Below are 20,949 nucleotides of genomic sequence, written 5' to 3' on the forward strand. Positions count from 1 at the left end.
CACCAGCTTGCTAAGACTTTTTAGTAAGATTGCTCCTTTTAAAGCATTGTTTTGATGATCTGCAGCCACTAAGGCAGAATGAAGGGAGCCCTGGCTCCTGTAGGTCATCCCTCAGGACGTGATGGCTGGTGAAGACATTTGGCTTTTGGTGGTCATTTTGTAGGTGATTTCTTGTCTAAGGCATAGCTTCTGCTCTCTCCTTGAGCAGTAATAGGAGTGCATCTAGAGTGACTTGAGTTCCCTGCTTCATCCACTCACACAGACACAGGTTTGAAGTAGTCTTTGATGAAGCTGTCCAAAGATCCCTTACACCACTCAAAGTTTCTCTGACATACAAACAACTGCTCCCATGTCTTGGAAGGGGAAACTTGCTCATTTGAAAGCTGTAATGAATGAAGCTTCCCCTTTGTGGATGAGTTGAGGTTTCTGATCAGAGAGAACCTGTCTCTAATCCATGGGAAATGTCACTCTTCTCCTTGCAAGCACATCCTGTCCTGTTCAGCACGTTCAAATATCATCTGTGCCTCAGTGTGGGGAGGACTCTGGGGGAATTTTGGCCTCTTGGTGCTGCACACTGAGCAGGAAGTTGGAATGGCACAGGATCCTGGCTGGAAAGCCACCCTGCTTTTTGCTCTTAGCTGCCTCAGGAGCTTTTTGATTCTGTCTGAGGTCATCTTGTTAGGACCCTGCCTGCTGCTGGGAAGGGAAATGCTTGGGAAAGCCATGCTGGAGAGGATAACAGAGTGATACTTTGTACTGCATTGAAGGGCTATTTTGAACTGTTTTCCCACCTCAGTATCAGTTGTTTTTCTTAGTGATGAACGTGCCTCCTGGTTCTGCTGAATAAGGTGTTAGCCTCTGCGTGGGATGCAGTTTAAACCACCCAACCTTGACACTGAGCTCTGTGGCTCTGAAAACACACACACAAAAAAAGTGTGTTGATATGCTGTGGGACAGTTGGTGACCAGCACTGCTTGATCAGCTGGAAAGAGATAACAATGTGCTTTTGTGATATAAGAGTGGGAATTGTCTGATCAGTTGTTCAGATGCTTACACTTCTGGGTGCCAGAATCTCTCTCGGATCAATCGTGGGAGAGCTTCTGCTCAGAGTGATGTAGCCAGAGCTCAGAATTCCTGGGGCTCTGTGGTGCTAGAAGATGGAGTGAAGAACCTTCTTAAACTGCCCACTGGCTCTTGAGCACTTAGCCCCACTCCTTCATCCTGCAGGAGCCACTGTGTCCTTACAGATGCTTTCCTTCTCCCTTTGGTCGAATTCAATGCTTTCCACTTAGGTTTAGTTCCCAGTGCTGTGTGGGGACCACAGCACAAAGTAAACTAATTCTGCACTTGAATGAGAAATACTTGCTGAAGGCAAAACAAATCTTCACTTACTGACAAGAAGCTGAGGGCTGAAACTCTTCAGCCTGGAAAAAGAGAGGATGCTATATAGATGTATATGAGTAGGTAAAGGTTGAGAGGATAGGGCTGGGCTCTGTTCTGTGGTGGCCAGAGATAGGACAAAGGGCAGTGGGTACAAACAAGCACAGGAGGTTTCACTGGAACTTAACAAGAAGCTTCTTTACTGTGAGGGTGCTGGAGCAGGCTGCCAGCAGAGGTGGTGGATTCTCCTCTGGGGACATTCCAAACCCACCTGGATGTGTTCCTGTGTGACCTGCCCTAGGGGATCCTGCTTTGGTCCTTTCCAACCCCTCTCCTTCTAGGGTTCTAAACCAGTCTTGGTTTGTATCATCCCTGGCTTTGGCTTTCATAGAACTCTCTTTTGGGATTCCCCTTGGTCTAACAAGCTTGACTTTGGACTTCCCCCCCCATTCTTAAGCATTGCTATGCTAAGTTTGTCTCCTCAAGCTGCACTTGAAGTGTTTATCCTCCCACCTTCTATGTGGGGAGCATTTTTGTGTTTGAGCTTTCAGAGTGTAATAAGAAAACACGATGGATGAGGGTGACATGGACAGCTGTGTTGTTTCAAGGGACCTCAGCCTGCTCTTAGCAGTGGGCACTAATAGAGGAGAGCACTGACTAGGTCATGGCCTTCAGAGAAAGGCAAAAGCCTCTTTTAGACAGAAGCTGAGATGGTTCCAAAAGATAACATGGTTGGGTTTTTCCTAACAAAAACAGCTGGTTGAAGGAATTTGTAGAGCTGGCCTTGGAAGCAAGGAAGAAATGGATTTGTGTTCATCTGTGCAAAACTTCTTCAAGATCCATTTCTTGATGTGTGTTTTACAGCCCCAAATCACACAGCAGAAGTATCAGAAATGAATCCTGGATATCTAAAGAGTGACTAGAATAGAATAGAATAGAATTAACCAGGTTGGAAAAGACCTTTGAGATCATGGAGTCCAACCTCTCACCCAACACCATCTCATCAACTAAACCATGGCACCAAGCACCCCATCCAGTCTCTTCCTAAACACCTCCAGTGACGGAGACTCGGTTTAGTTGATGAGATGAGTTGGATTATTGGGATTGTGAGTGTGAAAGCAAACCAATGCTGGGTGTGACTTGCTCGGTGGAGTCCTGAGTTGGTGAGTTCCTTTGCTGCCCTGCTTGCTCCCCCCTAGAACCTGACACCTGGTGGTGCAGCACACCCTGAGGAGCTCGGGATCTTTTTTTCCCTTAAGGTTTTGTAAATGAAGTTAGGTTGCTGCAAACAGAACTCTCCCCTGCCTTCCAGGTGGGATGGGAAAGGGCTCAGCTCTGGGGCTGAGCTTGCTGCTTGTCTTCCAAGTCGTGTGATCGTTCTGTGATGGTGGAGGAGATGATGCTATGGGGTTTGCTTTGTGTGGGACAGATGACCTCTTTTGTTCCCCTGCGAGGCTGCCTTCCCATTTGAAAACGTTTGGCGTGTTGTCACATCCAAGTGCTAAGTCGTGTGTTCTGGGCTGGTTCTGGTGTGCTAAACGGTATCTCCTCTGCGCTGCTGGGGAGACTGGAGACAGGAGTGGTGAGTGGGAGGTGGTGACTGCTTTGGTGTTCTCTACATACAAAGAAATCCTTCGGGTTGGCAGGACTTGGGCTGAGATTTGCGTGGAGCTGCCTGGCTGCACGATCAATGGCATGGGGTTGCAAAGGGCATTAGCAGCGCTGACCTACAAGCACTGCTGCAGCGGAGCCATGGGATTCTGTCCTCTGCTTTCTTGCACGAACGTTTTCCTACGGAAAGCAAACTGTGGCTGTAGATGTCTGGGTGATTCATTTCCCTCATGCAGCTAAGACTTTAACGGCCGTGGTGGTGCTCGGTCCATGGTCGGGCTCGATGATCTCGGAGGTCTTTTCCAACCCAAACAATTCTCTGATTCTACGATTTCTATGAATCTTCTTGATGACCTGGCTTCAGATTGCCAAGATTTCATTTCCTTTTTTTTTTTCCCTGTGCTTGCCCCCCCTTTTTCCCCCTATTTTCCCCCCTCTTTATTTTTTGCTTCTTTTCCTGGATTTTTTTTCCCTTGGACTCTATTATTTCTATTTTCCTGGATCTTAATTTTTCTTTCTCCCCCTGGATTCTTCCGCCCTCCCCCCCGCCCTGGATTCTTTTTTTCCCCTCTTTTCTCCCTGGAGTAATTTTTTTCCCTCCTGGACTCTCTCTCTTTTTTTAATACTTTATTTTTTTTCCCCCCATTTCTTCGTTTTCCTCCTTGTTTTTCTTTTTCACTTCTCCTTTATTTCCCCCCCACACCCGGCGGCAGGCAGTGCCCGGCGCCCCCCCGCCCCGCGTTGGTAGGTGCCCGCCCCGCGCAGGGTGGAACGCTCCATTTCCTCTTCCCCTGCTGACAGCGGGGGGGAGCGAGCGTGCGGCTGCCGGCAGCGCGTCCGTCCGTCCGTCCGCGCCGGCGGAGGGCGGCAGGGGAGGGAGCGGGGCATGGCCGGGCGGTGAGGCCGGGCGCGGGCGGCGGGGCCGCCATGGAGGCGTACGTGCTGGAGGACATCCTGGAGGTAGGGCCGGGCCGGGGCCGCAGAACAAAGGGGGGCGCGGGGTCGGCGGGGGGAGAGGCGGCGGCGCCGAGCCCCGGGGAAGCGCCCGGCCGCGGGCGCACCGAGCCCGGTGGCCGCCGGCAGCCCTCCCGCCCGCCCCCCGCCGCCCTTGGGAGCGAGCGCGCCCCGGCGGGGCTGGCGCCGGCCGCGGCCGCGCGCTCGGGGCCTAGGTCGGGGCCGGGCCTCCTCCCGGCAGGGCGGCGGGGGCCTGGCCGGGCCGGGCTCGTGCGCTCGGCGGGGACGCGGCTACCGGAGCCGTGCTGCCGAGGGGAGGGGAGGGGAGGGGAGAGGGCGCTGTGGGAGCCCTCGGTGCCTCCTGGATGCCGGTGCCCGGGGCTGACACTGCAGCGCGGCTGCCCGGCCTCGGCCCCGCCGCACAGCGCCTGCCTCCTGCTGCTCCTTGCTCCTTTGCGGCGCTGGCTTGCCCCGGGTGCGCCTTGGGCTTGTGGGGCTTGCTCTGCCCAGCGCCCAGCCGCCTCCAGCGCAGCCTGGCCTTGCCTCCTCTGCATCGAGAAGTGAATGACATCTTCCCTTCTGGAGAGTGGCACTCAAAAACGCTCTTTCAGCCCCGGGAGAGAGACCTGCCTGGGAATCACAACGTGAAACTTCTGCTCAAGGGGACCCAGGCCCCTAGAGACTCCAGATGATATTTTCATAGACTCATAGGATCCTTGAGTGGGTTGGGTTGGAAGGAAGATTCAAGATCATCCAGTTCCAGCCCCTTTGCCATGGGCAGGGACACCTCCCACCAGCCCAGCTTGCTCAAGGTCTCATTTGCTCAGATAGTTGAAGGAAATGCCTCTTCTTGTCACCTTTCTTGTGGGTTTCCTAGTCCTGCAAGCAAAGCAGTGATTACATTGGCAGGTGGCTTCTTTAGAATATTTCCAACCTGGCCTTGAACACCTCCAGGGAGGGGACATCCTTCTTGTCACAAGAACCTGCTGCTCTTCACCCAAAAGGCTGCTTCCAGTGATGCTTGGCCCAGAGGTTGGTTTCCTTCATGGCCATCCTGAGTTTGCTGTAAAATTCATAGTCATAGGATCACAGAATGGCAGGGGTTGGCGGAGTCCCTCTGAGGATCAAGTCCAACTTGCCTGCCAAAGCAGGGCCACCTAGGGCAGCTCACACAGGAACACATATCCAGATGGGCCTTGAGAGCTTCCAGAGGAGGAGAGTGGTGTCACCTGCCTGGTGAGCCTTTGAACTGTTCGACATCATGACATCCAGAATGTTAACACAACTTACTAACCAGCAAGAAACTGGTGCAGATAATGTGAAGAAGGCATTTTTACCAGTATCCATGTGGCTGCTTTTCTCTGGTGAGATAGAGCAGAAGTGAGCTGGGCTTCCTGCCATCTGACAGATAATTCACTCATTTTTTCCTAGCTGCAGTTGTCATCTGCAACTCCATAGTATGTGAAATTAATGCATAGAATCACAGAATCATGCTTTGGGTTGGAAGGGATCTTCAAGCTCATCCAGTTCCAGCCCCTTGCCATGGGCAGGGACACCTCCCACCAGCACAGCTTGCTCAAAGTTCATCCAACCTGGCCTTGAACCCCTCCAGAGAGGGGACATCCCCAGCCTCCCTGGGCAACCTGTGCCAGTCTCTCCCCGCCCTCACTCAAGAATTTCTCCCTCATCTCCAATCTCAATCTCCCCCCTTCCAGCATCAGGAGTGTCTTGTCCTCTCAGCTGGTTGTAGTTTAAAACAGGGGAAGGAGGAGGGGTTTGTAGCTTGCTTGTTGAGGTAATGTGGTGACTGAGGCTGAGTTTGTTTGAGGTCCTGACTGCAAGAGGTGAGTGGCTGCTTCTGGGGCACAAATCACTTGTGAGTTAAGGTGGGGAGCAGTCCAGTAACTCACTGTTTACACCATCTAGCTTGCCCCAATGTGAAGGCTGCTTCCTTGGGGAGAGGAAGAAGTAAACTGGGCTGAAAGCAGAGCCTTTGCTTGTTTCATGACTGGTGGAAGTATTTTTCCCCAGCCCTCTCCTAGCAGAGGCTGAAGCTAAAATTGCTCTTCAGCATGTCTAATGCAGCTGCAGGCAGAGATGGCCACCAGCCTAGAGGGTTTCACGTGGCATCCTGGCTGCCCTGTGCTTGCACCACCTTCAAAGGAGCTGTCCTTAATGCAGAGCTGGAGCTGGCTTTGCTACTGGAGGCTGAAGATGGACATTCTCTTGGCTCTTCTGCTGGAATCTGGAGTTGGATGTGTTCTGTGGAAGTGCAGCTGAATAAAATGGAAGCACCAGGGGGTTAATCTGCAGGCAGCTTCTGCTCATTTGGTTCTTCTGATAGGTGTATCTTGGCCAGACTTCTGTGTTGATGGGTGACCTAGCTGGCAGCAAGGCTTTTGTTGTTGGTGTAACCTTGCAGGTTTGGGCTAGTATGTGCTAGTGAAAGAGCAATTATGCTTCAGGAGACCTTGGTGCTGCATTCAAAGAGAGCCATAAACCTGCAGCTGTGGTTTTGATGCTTGAGCTAGTCAAGAGAAGCATTTTCTGGGCTGGGAGCAGGGGAGGCATGTTTTGTCTTGATAGATGTGGCCTGTGTTGTAGTGCTCAGCTTGGTCTGAGGGCACAGAAATCCACTTAGGAAGCTTATGGCAGCAGAGGGATGCATTTCTATTCCCTGTGTTGATTTGAGACCTGGCAAGAGAAGCAACCATGTCTCTGACCTTCAGGTTCTCCACAAGTTTGGTTGTGCTTGACTTCAGAGAGGCAGATGGGAGTAGAATGCCAGCCCACATGTGGCAGTTTCTTCATGGACTTGCTGAGTGCAGTTAAGTTCAGTTCCCTTCAACTTTCTAGCTGAAGGTCATTCTCTCACCTGCCTTAAACTGTGACTCCAAATGGCTGTGCACAACCCTCCAGTTCTTGCTGTGCTCTGGAGAGTGGGCCCCACTTGCAGGAGGTTTTACTGATTCTCTGCTAGGGCCATGGGGCTGTTTTAATAACCCCCAAGATGCCACCTTGCTGCTTGGTGTGGAGCTGCCCTTGGGGTTGGTAAGAGGTGCTATCAAAGGGTCATGTCTTACATCTTCAGTAGTCCAGCAGGGACAGTGGATCAGAGCTCATGTGGTGACCAGAAGCTTTATGCAGGGCAGAGCCAGCCCAGGCTGAGCACAGGGGTGCATGATGAGATTAATCACAGAATCACCCAGCTTGGAAAAGACCTCAGAGATCATCAAGTCCAACCTATTACCTAATACTTAACACCTCCTGACAACTAAGCCATGGTTCCAAGTGCCACATCCAAGCCTTTTTGAACACCTCTAGGGACAGGGACTCCACCACCTCCCTGGGCAGCACATCCCAATGGCCAATCTCTCTTCCTGGGCAGAACTTTCTCCTCACCCTGAGCCTAAACCTCCCCTGGCATAGCTTGAGGCTGTGTCCTCTTGTTCTGGTGCTGGGTGCCTGGGAGAAGAGACCAACCCCCAGCTGGCTACAGCCTCCTTTCAGGCAGCTGCTTAACCAACCCTTCCCTGGGGTTTTGGCAGGCTGCAGCAGCTCAGGTCTGCAAGGGCCATCACTGCTCCCAGGGCTCCCCAGAAAGTGGGGACTTTGCACAAACCACCTGCAAACCGTCCCTGCTTCTGACCTGGGAACAGAATCTGGGGACTCCTCTGCAAGCTTGGCCTTCCCCCACCATCCTTCAGGGAAGAGTTAGCCACATAACCTCGAGATCCCCAAACAGAGCCTTGCTCCTTTATACATCACTCCCCAGCAGGCTGCCTTGCACCTGCTGAGAGCTCAAGAGCAGGCTGGGGACAGTGCAGGCAGCTCCTCCAAACCTCCTCCTGCAGCCTCCTCTAAGGGTTGTGTGGCTGTTGGGAGAGAGCAGAAAGGCCTTTCTGAAGGAGCAGGTGCAGTGCCTGGGCAGTCAGTTGTCCTGGTGGACCTCAGGATGACCATGAGCCTCCCTCTCTGGAGATGGTCAAGACCTGCCTGGCTGTGTTCTGTGGGACTGGCCCTAGGTGCCCCTGCTCTGGCTGCTGGCTGCAATGGGAGCAGGAGCAGCCATTAAATGGAAGAGTAATGCCTGCAGTGCACGTTTGGAGATCAGGGAGGCCTCTGCCATGCAGTTTATTGAGTTTTAACAGGCCAGGGCTTTTAATATTTATAAACACAGCAGTCTCTTGGTCTGCAGATTAAAATCAGGGATCTATTACAGTGTTCCTGTGCTGGGCACTGGGAGCTTTCCCACCTCCCAGCTCCCAAACTGGCTAATCCTTTCCCTGTTTTCTTTCTCATGGTTTCTCTTGCTAATCTTGTCTGCTTTGCTTCTTATCTTCCCCCCCTCTTCAGAAGAGTTCACCTAGGTGATGTCAGCTTTGGCCACTGATGTGCTCCAGCATTTGCTACTGATTCAGTGCAGCAGTTCATAGGTTGTCTGGCTGAGGAAAAAACCTTCCTAAAGGAGCTTTAATTTCAGTTCTACTGCTGGTTGTTTTCAAGACTATTACCCCTGCTAGTGGTATCAATTTTATCAAGGCTTTAAGTCTGGGCTGCCTTTAGTCCCCTAGCCCCAAGTCATGAGCACTGGGAGCTTGTGTTCCTAACTGGGCCCAAGGTAGTAGGCATAGGATTTGCTCTGAAGGAATCCTGAGTTAAGGTTTCTTAAGGAAGGAGGAAGAGGATCCCCACTTCAAGGCTGTGAGGTTTACCCCAGCAATGGTTTTTCACAGGGGTTGTTGAAGCTGGAGGCAAGGCAGCCAGAACACAGCACGGAGTACCTCAAGAGCTGGCCTCTTGCTTGCTGTGAAGCTGTGCCTGATGGTCTGAAGCAGAGATGCCCTTTTTCTCAGGGTCTGTGTGCTACCAAAGGCTAGGCAGGACTTTCTGTTCTGTAAGCCCTGCACTTGTGGCAGTCAGGAGCCCCCTGGTCATGCTCTTTGCCCAAGCTTTTGGAGCAGCAAATGGTTTTGATTGCTGGGTGAGGGTGTGGGACTGAATTGTCCTGAGGTGAACTTGTGTTCCAGGAGCTCTCTGGGTGAGTGAGAGCTGAACGTAGCTGAACATGCCTGGTCTGAAGTGTTGCTCAGGGAGGCAAAATGGCCTGGAGAAAAACAAGCTGAACATGATAACAGAAGAGGCTGAAATTCTTCAGCCATCTTAGCTTCAGGAGGTGGCACTGCCACCCTGGGTGATGTGCAGGGAAGGGAAGGAGGGAGACCAAGATGTCCCAGATCCTTGTCTGGCATGGATTTGGGGAAAGGGTAGAGGAAGTAGACATCCTTTCCTACCTCTGTCTGGAACCAGCTGGGGAAAAGAGGAGCTTTCTGAGCTTGCAGACCTCCTGTGCATCTCTGTGTGGAGCAAAACCCACTATGTGCTGCTGCCTTCTCTCCTGGCTGGTGGCATTTGACACTGCTGTGTCTGACAGAGCAGCAGCAGTGGCAGTCACCCAGGCTGGTGCCACCCTATCTTGGGAGTGTCTGCAGCGTGCCAGAGGTGAGTGGAAGGCAGAGTGAAGCTCCTGGCTCGTTCTGTTGCCTGGGGCTTTCACACAAAACAGGAAGGTGATTCTCCCTCCCCCTCTGGACCCTGCTGCCCCCCTGGCATGGCCTCTTCTGCCTGTTTTTCCCACGGCATGGGGCACAGAGCTTGGAACAGGCCTGCATGTGGAGTCTTCTAGAAAAGCAGAGCCTGCCTTTGAGCTCTGTTCTTCCCCTCTTCCAGCTGATTTGGTGGGTGTTTTGCAGGGGGAGAAGCTAATTTCCAGCCTCTGGGCCTGGCCTCCCTTGTGTGACAAGCAAGAAGCAGAAGCTGGTAGATGCTGATCTCTTTGGGTCTTAGGCTGTCTCTCATTGGCTTGCAGGCAGAGATTCCAAGCTTGATGGTATAATTGGAAACCATTCCAGTTATTTATGCTTTATTGCTTGGTCTTTTCAGTGACAGTTTGTGCTTGGTACAGTAATGTGAAAATGCAATTATTGTGGGAGCAACCTTGAAGGCAGTAAGTCACTCTGTACTTGAGCTGCTGTTTGAAAGGTCAGCCTTACTCCATGCTTGTGTCTTGCTAATTGGGGTAACTTAACCAAGGCCTTGGCTGGCAGTGGGTTCAGGTGATCTGCAAAGGTCTCTTCCAACCAAGTCTCTCCTGGCTTTTAAGCTAGTTCAGATTGGGTGCTGAATCACAAACAAGAAGAGAATGGAGGAAGATGCTTTAGTCAGTTGCATTTATATAGATCCTTTCCTCCTCTACCAATCACAGAATGGCTTGGGTTGGACAAGCCCTCCAAGCTCATCCAGTCCAACCATTGACCCAACACCACCATGGCCACTAAGCCCTGTCCCCAGCTGCCATGGCCACACATTCCACAGTATCACAGTATGCATTTCTTGCACACCTCCAGGCATGGGGACTCCACCACCTTCCTGGGCAGCCTCTTCCAATCCCTGACCACTTGCAGCAATGAAATCTCCAACCTAACCCTCCCCTGGCACAATTTCACTGCCTCTCCTCCTATCACCTGATACTAGGGAGAAGAGATGGACCCTCCCTCACTGCAACCTTCTTTCAGGGCTGTGTGGGAAGGTTCTTTCCATGCCAAGGTAGATCTCTCTTCTCCCTGCATGTGCAGAAACCTCTTCAGCTCTTTGCCTGGCTGGAATCTTCTGGCTGTGGTAACTGCTAGAAAGTTCCATGCCCTGGAGCTGGAGCCCACACTCCAGCCAACCTGCTGCACTGCCCCAGTATGGTGGGAGAAGGAGCTCTGGGCAGCTGGCTTGGCCAAATAATGCTTCTCTGTCACTTCATGGCCACTGCCTCCCAGGCTCCACAGCCACTGCACACTTTCTTCCATTCCATTGCACTTTCCTGCTAGCAGGTGATGAAGCTGAGCATCTTGGATGTTGCTGTAGGAAGCAGTGTGGTGTTGCTGCTGTTCCTGGTGGACCCTCATGTCCTCAGAGGAGAAGCAGCTTTGAGAAGCTGCTGGTGGGGCTGTGGTCATGTAAACATTGACTCAGTATCCCTGAAAGGCTTCATGGGGCAGTGTGGTGGGTTGAAGTTTCCCCCCAGCATTAACTTTGCCAGAGCAAGTCAGTTAGAAGCAAATGGAGCTGTGTTTGTATGTGATCAGAAGCATTGAGGGGAGAGGAGAGATTCACACTGGGGTCAGGGGTTGAAGGGGTTTGGCACAGTGCTGTATCTAGCATGCAAGGCAAGCAGTGGAAAGGAAGCTCTCCACTGCCTCTGCTCTGCCCTTACACCTTGACTTAGTTTCCTTCCCTGGGCCCTTTTTGACAAGAGAGCAAAGAGATCTCTTGGGGCTGAGTGGAATGGCTGTGCCTTGCTGTAGCTACCTGCAGGAGTCTGGGGGTGAGATCTGTTGAGATCTGTTCAACATGCAGAAGGTTTCAGTTGGGAGTGCCCAGCAGAGCAGGCAAAGGCAGGAATCCATGTGTTAGGCCTGGCTGGCAGCAGGCTGTGCTGAGGGCAGAGCTCAGTGATTTATCAGCCTTGGCAGAACTGTACCCAAATGAGGTGAAATTATTAGAAATCATTCCCTCTGTGCTCACTTCCCCAGGCACTAACAGCAGGAATCCTAATCAGATGCTGCACTTGGCTCTTGCCTGCTGTAGCTTCAGCCTCTCACTTCCCAGCAGAAGGGCAGGCTGGTGAAGGAGGCCATGCCAGGCCCTTCAGGAGGAAAGGCCTCAGATGGGAATAGAGGCAGGGAGATCTGCAGTGCCTTTTGCTTGGCTCCATTGCACCTTCTTGTGGGGCTCTGTTTTGACATCTCCAAGTGTGGCCTCTTGTTTTGGGACACCTCTGGAGCTGTTTCTCCACTGAATTTTCTAGGCCAAGAATAAATCCCTCTAAAGAGGGCAGGAGTGACTCAGTCATATCAGGGCTCTGCACCTACCTACTCATATCTTCCCAAACTGTTTTAGTGAACTCCCTCAGTGTCTCCCCATGCCACTTTGGATTGGTTGTGCTGCATGAGGAGAGGTACTGAAAGGAGATTCCAGCACAGAGGAAAGCAGATGTGCTCTGAGGACACCTCCCATTCCTACTTGGGGAAAGTTTGTCACCATGAAGAAAACTTCTCCCATGAGAGCAGTTGGGCATTGGAATCATTGCAGCACAGGGGGTTCCACCTCAGCACAAGGGGGAACTTCTCTGCTGTAAGGGTCACAGGGCACTGGAACAGGCTCCCCAGAGGGGTTGTGGAGTCTCCTCCTCTGGAGGCTTTCAAGGCCTGTCTGGATGTGTTCCTCTGTGACCTGAGCTAGATTGTATGGCCCTGCTCTGGCAGGGGGCTTGGAATGGGTGACCTCTTTGGGTCCCTTCCAGCCCCTGACATCCTGTGATCATCTCCCAGGGGAGCAGTGGATTCCCCTGCATTGGTCACTTTGAAGCCTCATCTTGACAGGGTGCTGGGCCAGCTCATTTCAGCTGGACTGTTACCTAGAAGGGTTGGACCAGATGGTCCTTGGGGTCCCTCCTAAGCTGGCATGCTGTGAAATGTTTGAAGGCTTGCAGTAACTCCAGTTCTGCTGTTGGATCATTGCTCTTGGTTCCCATTCCTCTCCAGGTCTGCTGGCTCTTGGTCACTTGGTGCAGCATGGCCCAAAGGAGCATCATGAGAGATGATGTGTGCAACACAAGTGATGTTTCTTCTTGGAGAAAGATGCACAGTGCTGCCTTCTTGGGTTTTGTTTAGCCCCTGGAACAGCACCTTGAATTAAGAGCATGAAGAGGGGGATGGAGTCCTCTTAAACTTGTATGATAACTTACACAGTGAACTGCTCATAGAATCATTGAGGTTGGAAGAGATCTCTAAGGGCATCAAGCCCAACCCATTCTACCCAGCACCTCTGTGACCACTGGACCATGTCTTGAAGTGCCACATCCTCTAGTTTTAAACTTCACCTCAACATGAGGAGAAAGTTCTTTACAGTGAGGGTGCTGGAGCCCTGGAGCAGGCTGCCCAGAGGGGTTGTGGAGCCTCCTTCTCTGGAGACTTTCCAAACCCACCTGGATGCCTTCCTGTGCAGGCTACCCTAAGTGATCCTGCTTTGGCAGGGGGTTTGAACTTGATGATCTCTTGAGGTTCCCTTCCAACCTCTAATGTACTGTGATGCTGTGACTCCACCACCTCCCTGGGCAGCCTGTTCCAATCCTTGACCACTCTGATAGCAAAGAAATTCTTCCTCATTTCCTACCCAAACCTCCTCTGGAGCAGCTTGAGGCCATTTCCTCATCTGGTCATCAGTTACATGGCAGAAGAGGCCAGCACCACCCTCAACACCTCCTTTCAGGGAGCTGTAGAGAGCAATGATGTCTCCTCTCAGGCTAAACAGCCTCAGTGCCCCCAGCCTCTCCTAAGACCTGTTGTGCAGCCCCTTCACCAGTCAGGTGATGGGGAAGGAGGGCTCTGAGTAAGCTCAGCTCCAGGTTGGGTTGCTTGAAGAAGATTTGTTGTAGTGTTCCTCATTGTGTTCACAGAAGGTGGTGCTGTGGACAAGCCCCTGCACACAGCAGGGTTTCATTCATGCAGGGGAAGCTCTGAGCTGGGCTCCCACAGGATAGCTGTTTGTGCCTCCATCCTGGCCCTCCTCCACAGGTCCTCCTCGCCTTCTGCTGCTCCATCCTTCCTGCTGGAGTGCTTGGTGCTGTGAAGAGCAGCTGGCCAAGCCCCCTTGCAGAAGGGGTTGTTTTGCTGGTGATTTTGTGTGGGGGAGGGAAAATCCCCATGTGGGCAGCTTCAAGCCATTTCTGTTGCCAGTCCCACTGGTGCTGTGCAGGTCAGGCCCCTTGCTGGCTGTGGTTGTGCTCAGCAGCCACAGTGAAGGAGGGAGTAGCTTTGTGTGCCCTCTGGGTGACTCTGCACCTGATGCCTGGGATGCAGATGTTGGAGTATGAGCAGAATTGAGGAGCTGAGAGGATTTGTCAGGGGAGTTTGATGGGAACAGTGAGGAAGAGGAGAGGTGGTGCTGCTGAGCATCAGTCCCTCCTTGAGGGCAGTGAAAAAAACTGCTGAGCTACAGCTGCTGGCTTTGGGCTTTGGCCTGCTTGCAAGGCTTCATTGCCTGGTGTGGTCTTACAGGAGAAGGAACTGATCTGGAGGGAGCAGAGATTGTACATGGTGGGCAAAACAGGCAGCCTGGAGTGGGAGGCAAACAGTTTTTCCCCCTCTTGCTGTGCTGGGAGAGATGGATACCTGCCACTGATGGGGCTTGTCCTCCTGAAGCAGATCTTCACTCTGCTGAGCAGAGGCACAGAGAGTCTGCTGCCATGGAGGGGGCAGGAGGGCTTGGGCCTGGCTTGTGGCACTGCTTTTTGCAGTGCACAATGGTGTTTCTTCAGTCCCTGATGGTGTTTTAGGCTCTGGGACTATTTGCAAGGGCTTGTAGTGCTAGGAGAGGGGATGGATTGAAGCTGGAAGAGGGGAGGTTGAGACTGGAGATGAGGAAGAAATACTTGACTGTGAGGGTGGGGAGAGACTGGAACAGGTTGTGGTGCCCCTTCCCTGGTGGTATTCCAGGCCAGGCTGGATGAGGCCTTGAGCAACCTGGGCTTAGTGGGAGGTGTCCCTGCCCATGGCAGGGGCTTGAGGCTGGGTGATCTTCAAGGTCCTTTCCAACCCAACCCATTGTGTGAATCTGAGGGTTTGTTCCCTTTCCAGCCTGGTGGTGGAGAGGGCAGGGAGAGGGCTGGTGGCTGCAGTGGGTTGCCTGCTCTGCCACGCTTTGCTGCTTCCCTGCATTTCATCAGCTGCCAGCCAAGGCAGTTTTACTGCCCCAGGCTTGGTCTGTCATCATGACCGGGGAGATTTCAGGCTGGCTGTTGGTGCAGCTTCATGCTCACTTTCACATGAAAGAGAGGAAACAGGATGCTTTGGGGGAAGCTGAAGCCTTTTCCCCACGGTGTGACCCACTCAGAAGCATGGGTTTTGGTCTGTGGCAGCGATCAGGTGGAGAGTCTGTGCGGGTTCCACCCCAGGCTACCAGCAGAACTGCCAGAAGCTTCTCCTGTGCCTTTTAGCAGCTGCTGTAGTGGAAGCGTGCAGTTCGTGCTCTGTGTTCAGAGGAGCCCTGAGCACTTCCAGCAACATGTTAAATAACTGGAGTTCTTGCAGCACAGCACCACTGGGGCAGCTCTGGCAAAGCACATCTGAGCGAGCTGGCTGCTGCTGTGCAGCACCGAGCCATTTTGAGCCTCTTCTGCGCAGGAGCCTTGCCGCTGGCTCCCCGCCCGGGAGGGAGGGCGCTTGGGGTCGGGTAGGACCCTGGGGAAACGCTGCTCTTCTGCCCCGGCTCCCTGGGGTGGGCTGCCTTCTGTCGGGAGGCTTTGTGGTGGTAATCGGCACCTGAGCTGCTAGGGCTGGGTTTGGCCGTGAGGTCTGAGTGGGGAAGTGCACAGGCAGAAGCCCTTCGGCCCCAGTGAGGGCACAGGGGTAGCTGCCGGTGGGAGCCGGGGCCGCCTCAGCAGCGCTGTGGTCCCTTGCAGGCGCGGGGAGGAACGAAGCCAAGCTGACGAGGCTAATTGCTGGAAGTTGTGCTGACTGAGAAATGCTTTCTGGCAGGTTTAGCATAGCAAAGCTGAGGCATCTCTCGGTGGAGAGCGGGGAAGTCGGTGGTTCCCCTCCTCCTAACCTCCCCGGCGCAGCCTGCTGCCAGGGAGCCCTGGCCGCGCAGCGGTGCTGCTGGGGCCTCGCCTTTGGGAGATGTTTGGAATGCACGGATGGTCCCGAGGGATAGGAGGGTGGTCTGCCCGGTGACTGACAGGAGACCTTTGTCCTCTTTTCCCTCTGAATCTGCACGGTGTAAGCTTGGCAGCTTCCTTGGCAGGGACTACAGAGAAGCTGGTTTGGGTCATCTGAGGCCTGGCCTGGTTGCAAGCGGTGCGCGGCTCTGCGAGAGCTGGGCTTGCATGGACAGACATCAGCGCTGCTGGGAGGAAATCTGGGTGAAGGCAAGGCCCCACAGCACTCCTGCTGCTGCAGCTGGGCTGCTGCTGGCTTTGTCTGCTCCGGAGCTATGATGTGGTGTTTCCATTGTTGGGCTGTGCTGATCTCCAGCCCTTAGAATAACAACTTGTTTCAGCTGGAAATGGATGGGTGTGCACGGTTCTGAGCTCCAAACTTCAGCAGAGTGCCTGGGGCCATTGAGATGGGAGAGGTGAAAAATCTTCCAGCAGAAGCACTGGGGAGAAGTTGGGCCACCTTTAGTTTTGCTGAGCTGCTCTAAACTCCCTTCTCAGAGGATTAGTTAAGGGTCTTGATCTGTTACAACAAAGCCTGAGAGTGACAGAGGAATGGCTGCTTACTGAGCTGTGAAAGGAGAGCTGGGGATACTTCTTGAAGGCTGCGGGCAGCAAACTGCAGGGAAGCCCCCCAGAAGTTAACCAGTGACAGAGGTAATAAACGAGCAGTGGGATGTCAGGCTTGGCTCTGTCAGAGACAGCAGAGTGGAAGTGGTGCATTCCTGCTGGGAACAGCTCAGGGGGGTCTGGTTTCTGAAGCTTTCACTTCTTCCTTAGGTGGCATTTAAAAAGAGGCTGGTTCAAGGTCCTCAGTGCGTGGACGTGGGCCTGTCAGGGAGCTCTTGTGCTGAGACTCCACCTGCTCACTCTGTCCTTGCAGTGAAGGATTTTCTCTTTCTGGTGAGCTCACCTTCCTTAAACAAGGCTTAGGAGAGTCATTAGCCCCTGGAAAGTAGGGCAGTGAGGAGCAGGATGTAAGGGTGCACAGCAGGGTGCCTGGTCCCTGTGGAGCACTGCTCAGAGCTGCTGGGGTGCTGTCAGTCGAGGGGCTGCTCAGGGTGTCCAGACTCTCGTGGTAGGAGCAGAGCCCTGCTTAATGTGCCTCCCAATTTGCACACATCGAATGAGGAACCTGGAGAGGCTTCCACACAGCTGTGCTGCTCTCTGCTCCTCCTCCTCTTTGTGCTCTGCAGTTCTTGCTGCTGCATCCATGACAGCCATGGCATGGTTAAGGTCAGTCTGATGGTGATGGTCCTCAGGACGGGCTTGAAGTGGGTGCTTATCCAGAGAGATTTAGAGTCCTTGAGCTGTCCTTCAGCAGCAGGAGGGGTGGGAAGGCTCTACAAGGCTGCTGATGAGGCTGAGAAGGTTGCCTGTGGTACAGTCTGGGTGGAGACTTAGCTGGGTGGGCAGGGGCTTTTGAGAGCTGCAGTGAGCACTCTCTGCCTTCTGTGGCCCTGTGAGGGACTTGGTAAGGAGCTTAAGTGATGCTTACCTCTGGTACAGGAGAGAGAGTCCTAGGGGGCTGCAGTTCTTGCTCAAGTGTGACACTGGGGACAAGGGTGATGTGGGGGGAGGGGGATTCTTGGAAGCTCACTTGCATCATCTCTTCTCCTCGTGGTGGTTTTGTGTCCTCTTCAGTGTGTGTCTGATAGACCTGTATGGGTTGGGAAAATGTGACAGGTTAGCTGCTAATGGCAGCAGAAATTGCCTGCGTAGGATCAGGCTGTCTGCTGGTATCCTTCAGTTGTCAGGGTGATCCTGCAGAGAGCTGCTTCCATTTTGGGGCTGTGACAGTATGGGAGCAACCTGGCTTAGAGCTGGGCTCTGCTGAACAGCAGGATGAGAGGGGCAGTAGCTCTGAGCTTGAAGAGGGCAGATTGAGACTGGAAATGAGGAAGAAATTCTTGCCAGTGAGGGTGGGGAGAGACTGGCACAGGTTGCCCAGGGAGGTGGTGGATGTCCCCTCCCTGGAGGTGTTCAATGCAGGCTGGATGAGGCCCTGAGCAAGCTGTGCTGGTGGGAGGGGTCCCTGCCCATGGTGAGGGGCTGGAACTGGATCATCTTCAAGGTCCCTTCCAACCCAAACCATTCTGCACTGCTGTGTAGACCACAAGAACATCTGAGGGCTGCCCAGAGCTAGCAGCAGAGTGACCTGTGGCACTGTCAAGGCTTTGCCCCTGTGCTCAGCTCTTCCCAAGGAGAGATGGCTTCTGTCAGGTGTTGCTGGTGAGCTGCCCTGTGGGGCTTGGAGGGGCAGGGTGGAGGTTCATGGCTGTGGTCAAGGGCTTGCCCTGGGAAGCTGTCAGCCCCTGGCAGGCTGTGAGTGAGGCTTTTTGTGGGCAGTGTAGCAGCAGTGTGTGGAGCTCTGAGCTTTCAGAGGCGTGGTGGCACTGGGAGAGTGTCTTAGCAATTTCTTCTTTTGAGTGATTTCTTTGTTTTTTCTTGTCTCCTGTTACTCATCTCTCAGACCAAAAGTGGGGCAGTGAACTTCAGAAGAGAGTGAGCTGGAGGTGGTGGTATTTTTGTGTTGACATGGAATCTCTCTCAAACAACTGCAGCTGAACTCCAGTTAATGCAGCAGTGTGCCTAGGGTGGAGGTGTGTGTGCCCAGGGTTTGGAATGAAGGCTGGAAATGGGGAGCAAAACACCCACCTGGAGGTGTTTTTCCTTGTAGGCTGACAGCCTCCTTGTAGCTCAGAGTATCCATCTGCCTGTCTATTGTCTGTGGAGCCAGGGATGGAGAAGAGAGGAGGGGATGCTGGTGTGAATACATCAGCACCTGTCTCGTCAGCAGCAGCTCGCTAACACTGCAGTACTAATGCAGGTGTCCCTGCAGCAGCAGCTCTGGAGGTGCCAGCCATGAGGACAGGGTTATGCCATTTCAGCAGCATGGGCTGGGACTCTTCTCACCCTTCTCCTCCCCCTTGTCATTCTTCCTTGCAGCAGCCAGAGAAAGGCAGCGTGAGGTTGGTGGAAATAAATGCAGGGTGACACTGCCGAGCCCCTCCAGCTGCTGGACTGCAGCTTCCTGCTGAAGCAGGCATGCAGGTTTGGGGAGGGTCACTGCATGGCTGGAAGACAGCAGATCTGATTATGGATCCCAGATAACTGAAGGGAAGCAGCCCTGCTGTAGGGCTGTGTGTGTGCTGTAGTAGCTGGGGAGGCTGAGGGAGCGCTGCACAGCTCGTTCTGTTTCAAAATAGATTTGGAGGGGTGGGGGGGAGGAAACCCAACCCTACAAAAACTGCAAAGCTGACATGGAGCAGGCAAAAAAGCTGCTTTGGCTTCAGCTCTCCCTTGCTGTCAGCAGGAGACTGCTCTTTAGCTAAAGGAAATGGTCTCTTGTGTGAATATCCAGCAAAGCACTTCTTGGCTTCCCAGCTGTGCCGTAGGAGCGAGCGGTGGTGAGGCTCTGGTTTGTCCCCCCCAGAAGAGGCAAGCCCTGGCAGAGGCTGGCCTGCCCCGAGGCCTTGACCGGGCATTTGCATGCAGTGAGTGATTAATGCTGTGAAGGTCTGCATCTGGAGGTGGGGTGGTGGCTCCAGCAGAGCTGTAAGCTGCAAACAGGCAGCCTGGGGTGAAAAGGCAGAGCCGTTCACCGCCCTGGAGGTGTTCAAGGCCAGGGTGGGGGAGGCCTTGAGCAACCTGCTCCAGCTGAGAGATGTCCCTGCCCACGGCCTGAAGGCTGATGTAGATGACCTCTGAGGTTCCTTCCAACCTGAGCCATTCTGTGGAGCTCCCTTGAGCGTTTTGTCTCTAAGACCCCACCTGATTTTTGTGCCAGTTAGAGGGGAAAGCTGCACCTACAGGCTTTGACAGCCCTTTGAGGTTAAAACCACCCTGGAGCTGCAAGGGGCTCTACAGTGCCTGCTTGCCTCTGAGGCTGTGGATGCCTCAGTGACAAATGGGTGCTTGGAATCCTTGTCCTGGTTTGCCACGTTCCAAATATATCCTGGCTTTGTTCTGCTTCCCTCCTACCTCCCAAATCCCTTGATGCTCCCTGAATGTTTAGATACAAGGCATTAAAACTACCCAGCAGTGTCGTGCAGAGCAAAACCCAACTGGTTATGAGTCAGAGCTGGACTTTGTTCTCGCCCTGGGAGCGTTGTTGATTTCCTCCTCTGGGTTGCAGTTGCAAGGTGAGAGTACAAAAGCTGCAGTTTCTGTGGGGAGCAGGCTGGCTGGGGGGAATGCATGGAGCAGCCAGGGGGAAAGGCTTGGTTGGAAAGAAATGCTCATGAAAATTGTATGAAAGGAGGAGAGATCCATAAAATATGCTGGGTTTGGTGTCTTGCACTGACTTAGAATCATGGAGTTGTTAAGGTTGGAAGGGATCCTCAAGGATCCTCCAGTTCCAACCCCCTGCCATGGGCAGGGACACCTCACACTCCAGCAGGTTGCTCACAGCCACATCCAGCCTGGCTGCAAACACCTCCAGGCAGGAGGCTTCCACCACCTCCCTGGGCAGCCTGTGCCAGGCTCTCACCACCCTCATGGGGAACAACTTCTTCCTCACAGCCAATCTCAATCTCCCCTCTTCTAGTTTTGTTCCATCCCCCCCAGTCCTGTCCCTCCCTGATCTCCTCCAAAGTCCTTCCCCAGCTTTCTTGACTTTCTTTGACTTGGAACAATATTCCCAGGGCTGCAGGAAGTGATCAGCAGATGTTCAGTGGATCTGATGGGCAGCAAAGAATACCTGGGGACCATTTCTTGCACAACAAGGGGCAGGGGAAAATCCTGCTGTCAGGCTCCAGTGAAGTGTTTTGGCTTGTGTGTGATCTTCATGCAAAGGTGTGTGTGCCAGCCTAGTGCCTGTCCAGGCCTGCAGGGCCAGTTGGTGAGGTGGCTGTGCTGCAGGGCCAGGTCCAAAGCAGCAAATGACAGTGGCTGTGAAAAGAGTCTTGTTGTCTTAGTGAGCTGTGAAGGGCAGGGACAGAAATAATAAGCCCTCTGCCACTGGAGGTGAGGGAGCTAAAACTGTTCTGGAGCAAGAGCAGAGATTATCTTGGAGAGTCCTTAGTGGGGTCAGGCTCTGCCTGCTCATGAGGAACCTGAGTTGCTCCTCAGGTACATCAGGGTTCACACTGCTCACCCCAGGAGAGTGGAGGGTTGGAAGCATCCTTGCTCTTTATCTTGTAACTTGTGGGTGTAGTGGGACTAAAGTTCATCCCCTGCCCTGGCAGTGGTTGGGTGTTTGGTCTGAAGGTGGCTTTGCAGTACCTGAAGGACTTGAC

At 53.3% G+C, this 20,949-nt stretch overlaps 1 protein-coding gene across 5 annotated transcripts in view; it reads left to right on the forward strand.

The window, feature by feature from the left end:
• ANKRD17 (ankyrin repeat domain 17) overlaps positions 1–20,949 on the forward strand; it is an 87,362-nt gene that overhangs the window by 17,743 nt on the left and 48,670 nt on the right. Inside the window, exon 1 of one of the 5 annotated variants that reach the window (XM_068165738.1) lies at positions 3,863–3,951. The exons of the other annotated variants lie outside the window; for them this stretch is intronic. Coding sequence (XP_068021839.1) covers positions 3,919–3,951 — 33 coding nt within the window. The 5' untranslated portion in view covers positions 3,863–3,918. Of the gene's footprint in view, positions 1–3,862; positions 3,952–20,949 lie in introns of those variants that run through there. 5 annotated transcript variants of the gene reach the window in all.

Source organism: Melanerpes formicivorus, unplaced genomic scaffold (assembly GCF_026170545.1).
Source record: "Melanerpes formicivorus ecotype bairdi unplaced genomic scaffold, bMelFor1.0.p_v2 SCAF_92, whole genome shotgun sequence".
Classification (NCBI taxonomy): domain Eukaryota; kingdom Metazoa; phylum Chordata; class Aves; order Piciformes; family Picidae; genus Melanerpes; species Melanerpes formicivorus.